Source organism: Rhincodon typus, chromosome 17 (genome assembly GCF_021869965.1).
Source record: "Rhincodon typus isolate 14 chromosome 17, sRhiTyp1.1, whole genome shotgun sequence".
In the NCBI taxonomy this organism is placed as follows: Eukaryota; Metazoa; Chordata; class Chondrichthyes; order Orectolobiformes; family Rhincodontidae; genus Rhincodon; species Rhincodon typus.
Window position 1 is genome coordinate 5062927 of NC_063348.1, and position 4200 is coordinate 5067126.

At 48.1% G+C, this 4200-nt stretch overlaps 1 protein-coding gene across 1 annotated transcript in view; it reads left to right on the forward strand.

Moving 5' to 3' along the window:
• LOC125485198 (nuclear pore complex protein Nup160-like) overlaps window positions 1-2278 on the forward strand; it is a 16052-nt gene extending 13774 nt beyond the window's left edge. The window contains exons 8-9 of the mRNA XM_048606820.1: window positions 1377-1481; window positions 1623-2278. Of these exons, the coding sequence (XP_048462777.1) occupies window positions 1377-1481; window positions 1623-1724 (207 nt within the window). The 3' untranslated portion in view covers window positions 1725-2278. The remainder of the gene's footprint in view (window positions 1-1376; window positions 1482-1622) is intronic.
• The last annotated feature ends 1922 nt before the right edge of the window (window positions 2279-4200 follow it).

Consider the following 4200-nt stretch of genomic DNA (forward strand, 5'->3'; position numbering starts at 1 on the left):
GGGTAAGGGCTGTAGTACGGGGTGGAGGAGGGGACACTGGGGTAAGGGCTGTAGTACGGGGTGGAGGAGGGGGCACTGTGCGGTCAGGGTTATGGTACAGGTTGGGGGTGGGGGGGCACTATGTGCTAAGGGCTATAGTACGGGGTGGGGGTAGGGGTACTGTGGGGTAAGGGATATAGTACGGGGTGGGGGTAGGGGTGGGGGAGGGGGCACTGTGGGGTAAGGGCTGCAGTGGGGGACCAGGGAGATGATAGTAATGCCCCAGGTCAGGCGTACTATAGTGATCTCCTGTACCCCCAGAGGTGAGAATGAAACTATCATATTCTGGAAGGCAGCATCGGCAAACAGCTCCACATCGACAGAGAGTTTCCAGCGAGACATTGTGTACAGCTCCCAGGAGCCTGGCTCAGCTGCTCAGCCTCTGAGTTCTCTTCCCCCTGTATCTCTGGAGGATTTCCCTGCTGTCTGAGCACCCCCACCCACCCACCCAGGGAGCCAGGCTCAGGCACTCAGTCTCTGAGCTCCCCTCTCCCACACCCCCCGGAGGATTTCCCTGCTGTCTCACTGCACTGTGTTCCATCTGTGGCCAAGCCAATATTTTAGACAGCTTGAACAAGACTTCCTTGCTCCTATATTCTCCGTCCTGGCTAATGAAGGCAAGTATCTCATAAACCTTCATGTCCATGTCTCCCTGTGCTGACACCTTCATGGATCTATGGCCTTGAACACCAAGGTCTCTTTGTTCTTCAATATTCTCCAGGAACCTGCCATTTATTGTGTATATCCTTCCCTTATTAAACCTTCAAAAATGCATCACCTCTCACTTATCAGGGTTAAATTCCATCTACCATTGTTCTGTCCAATTTACCAGCAGATCAATATCAGCCTGAGATCATCCCCCTCACTATCAATAGAACGTGTTTCGCTGTATCCTCTCTCCCACTGTTCCCGCCCTGCTGCCTGTCTCGCTGTCTCCCCTCTCCCGCTGTTCCCGCCCTGCTGCCTGTCTCGCTGTCTCCCCTCTCCCGCTGTTCCCGCCCTGCTGCCTGTCTCCCTTCTCCCGCTGTTCCCATTCCTGTCCTGCTACCTGTCTGGCTGTCTCCAACGTTACTGTTGCTCTGGCTTCTTTTATTACCTCCTGATGTTTGATTTCACTTTCCTATACGTTCTTTGCAATTCCTTCTTTGCGTTCTGTTGTTGCACATGTTCACATTTGTGTTTATACAATCCTGCGATCTGCTGAGTTGGTTTTTAGATTGTAGTCTCTGTATGTTTGTCCTATCCGACACTGAACTGTACAAAATGGGTGAAATATTTCCCAGTAGGCCAGGGAGCCTGACCGGAAGGACTGTAATGTGCTGCAATCTCTGTTACAGAGGTCACTGTCAGCCACTGCTCCACCGGTTTGGCTGCCTTACACCTCTATCGATCAGTTACTGCAGGCGCTCGGAGAGAACCCAGGCAACATGAATAACATGAGGGTGAGTGTGAAACCTTCAATAACGCATTACAGTCTCAGAGAGTGTTGATCTTTTCCCCACAATGGCCGTTGACTCTGTTGATAAGATGTATCTGATGTGAAAGCAACTGGGTTTTGATTAGGCTCTTTGTTACTTCCTCAGTTGTGTGAGAAACTCCGAAGCAGCCTGGCCGATTACCACCAGCAGGTGGATCAAACAACATCCGACATGAGTAGCTACCGCAGGCAGCAGCAGCAGTTGTGAAAGTTGGGCTCGTCTTGGAGAGATGCCTTGCTGCACGGATTCGGTGTCTAAATGACAGGCAATACCAATGACCCAGTGACACGAGCTGCCTTTTCTACATGACCTCATGTGCCTCTACAGACTCATCAAAGTAGACATCACATATGCACGTGGACATGCACACAACTTTGTAATAATGTCAGATTTCTGGTTCACATTCTGCTTGTTCAGTCAGTCCTGTTATCACTGTCCCTGTATCCAGAGCTGTCTGCATCTGTAACTGGGGAGGGTGATCCCTAGATCTCTCTGTAACCACAGTGGTCAAGGTGGGCCCCTATCTGCATAATTGGGAGGGGTGGGTGGATTGATCCCTGGATCACTCCCTGTGTCTCCCTAAGCAGAGGGTGATCTCTGTATGGGGTTGGAGCCAGTGCATAGTGTGTGATCCCAGGCACACAGCTGGTGACTATACGTCTTTTTTACTGTACATGAATGCTGAAGATTTGCCTTTGTAAGTCTTTTTTATTTATTGGAAGGTTTTTCCAATCACGTTTAATAAAATAAGAGAATTATAATTGCTTATTCATTTGTAATCTCTCATTGGTGAATGTACGGTATCTGACGAGGACAGCCCCTCTGTTGTGAGGCATTGGGAAGAACAAACAGAGAGCCAGAGCAGTTGTATCAGGACTCTGTGCCAGTGATCCCCTGTTTGCTGCAGTTGGAATGGCTGAGGGGAGTGCTTTCTGCCAAGGCCCTCCTATCAGGAAGCTTCCCATGAAGCTGGTAGTGGAAATTGCCCCTGTCTAATGATCCTGTATAGAGCAGCTGTAGTAAACACTGAACACGTGGCACAACAGTACGCATGATGGGAAGGCTATGGAAAGCCGTATGTTGATTGCTGAGGAGTAGGAGCTCTGCATAACTTTGCATTACAGTCTCTGTTTTAATCCTGAACTACACCATTGAATCAAATCCTACTCCCAAACTGTAGCCAGAGTTTAGGTGAACTAACATTAGCTCGGCGTTGCAAGTCTTTGTTATACTGGCATCAGTAGTAGCTCAATGACCTTCAGTCTCCTACATGACCCTGCTTTTGTGAAATTATTTGAAGAATGTTGGCCAGGTATGAGGAGTTATCTTTGCCATCAGAATACACAGGGTAGGTTTCATTAAAGTGGTGCTGTAAGCAGGCACCTCTGACAATGTGACAGCCCTCAGTAGTGTACTGAATGTCATTGTCTGTTAAACTCCCTGAAGTGGGGTTTGAACCTAGATGTTTGGTTATGATCAGGGTAGTATTCAATGTCTGTTACTAGCTAGTGAAGGCAAGGTCCAGGTTTATTCATCCAGCTTATTATGTCACCAGTTTGCTAATGTAAGTGCCAGTGCATTGAAAGCCTCTGCCTAGAATACGCCATGTGCTTCCTTTCCTCAACTTCTATTTAGTGATCTTTAATAGGGTCAAACATTAATCCTCTCCATCATTGACGAGCCTGTCAGTTTGGGGAAGGATCACTCCATAACACACTAACCCTATCTTCAGAGTTCCATAGAAACAAAAACAAATTGCTGGACGAACTCAGCACTTCTGATGAAGGATCACCAGACTTGAAACGTTAAGTCTGCTTCCATTCCACAGACGCTGCTAGACCCGAGTTCCTCGAGCAATTTTTGTTTCAGATCTCCAACACCCACAGGTCTCTGTTTTATATTGTAGAAGCTGCTGTGCGTCCAGCATTTCTGGAATTTTACTCATCTTCCAGTCCCACAACAAAGATCAGAGACACTCCGTGGTCCTCTGTCTGTTCAGAGCCTCCTAGGATCACTTCCTCCTCCCTGAACAATACTGTGCTAAAAGGACACATGGTCTCAGAGGAGTTCAGAATATGTTTCCACACTCCAATCTGCTGCTGTTCTGACTGCGTCTGTGAATCAATCATCTGTGTAACCGAAAGCTATGACACGAGATGCTTTCTGCTGAGGTTTTGAGGGATGTGTCACTGACACGGGATTTCAGAGAATCCAAACTGCCTCTTCTGGTCGACACACTCTCCAAACAGGCTTCTGCTGCTGCCACAGCTTGAACATGCCCATCACTTGCTCTCTTGTTCCAGGTTTGGTACATTGCCCAGTGATGTGATAAAAGCAAGACGGGTCTGGTTCATAACAGCTGAGGGCTTCAGAGGAGCTGACTGTGATTTCAGGCCTGCTCAGTGAGTCACAGGGATGTCAAGGGGAGAGGTTCAGGCACTGATCATTTCCTGACAAAACTGCAGCTGCCCTGTTGCATAAGTATTCAGCTCCCACTTAGTATTGCTGCAAGAAAACCAGACTCTCCAGCCATACCATACCAACCTGGGGAAGGGTTAATGAGAGTTTACATCATCTAATCTTGCCCGAAACTGCTCTGAGAGTGAGGGGACCCTGCATCACAGAACAAAGCAGCAGATAGATAAAGGTCATTTGACCTCTGGTAGGATAGTTAATCGCAATA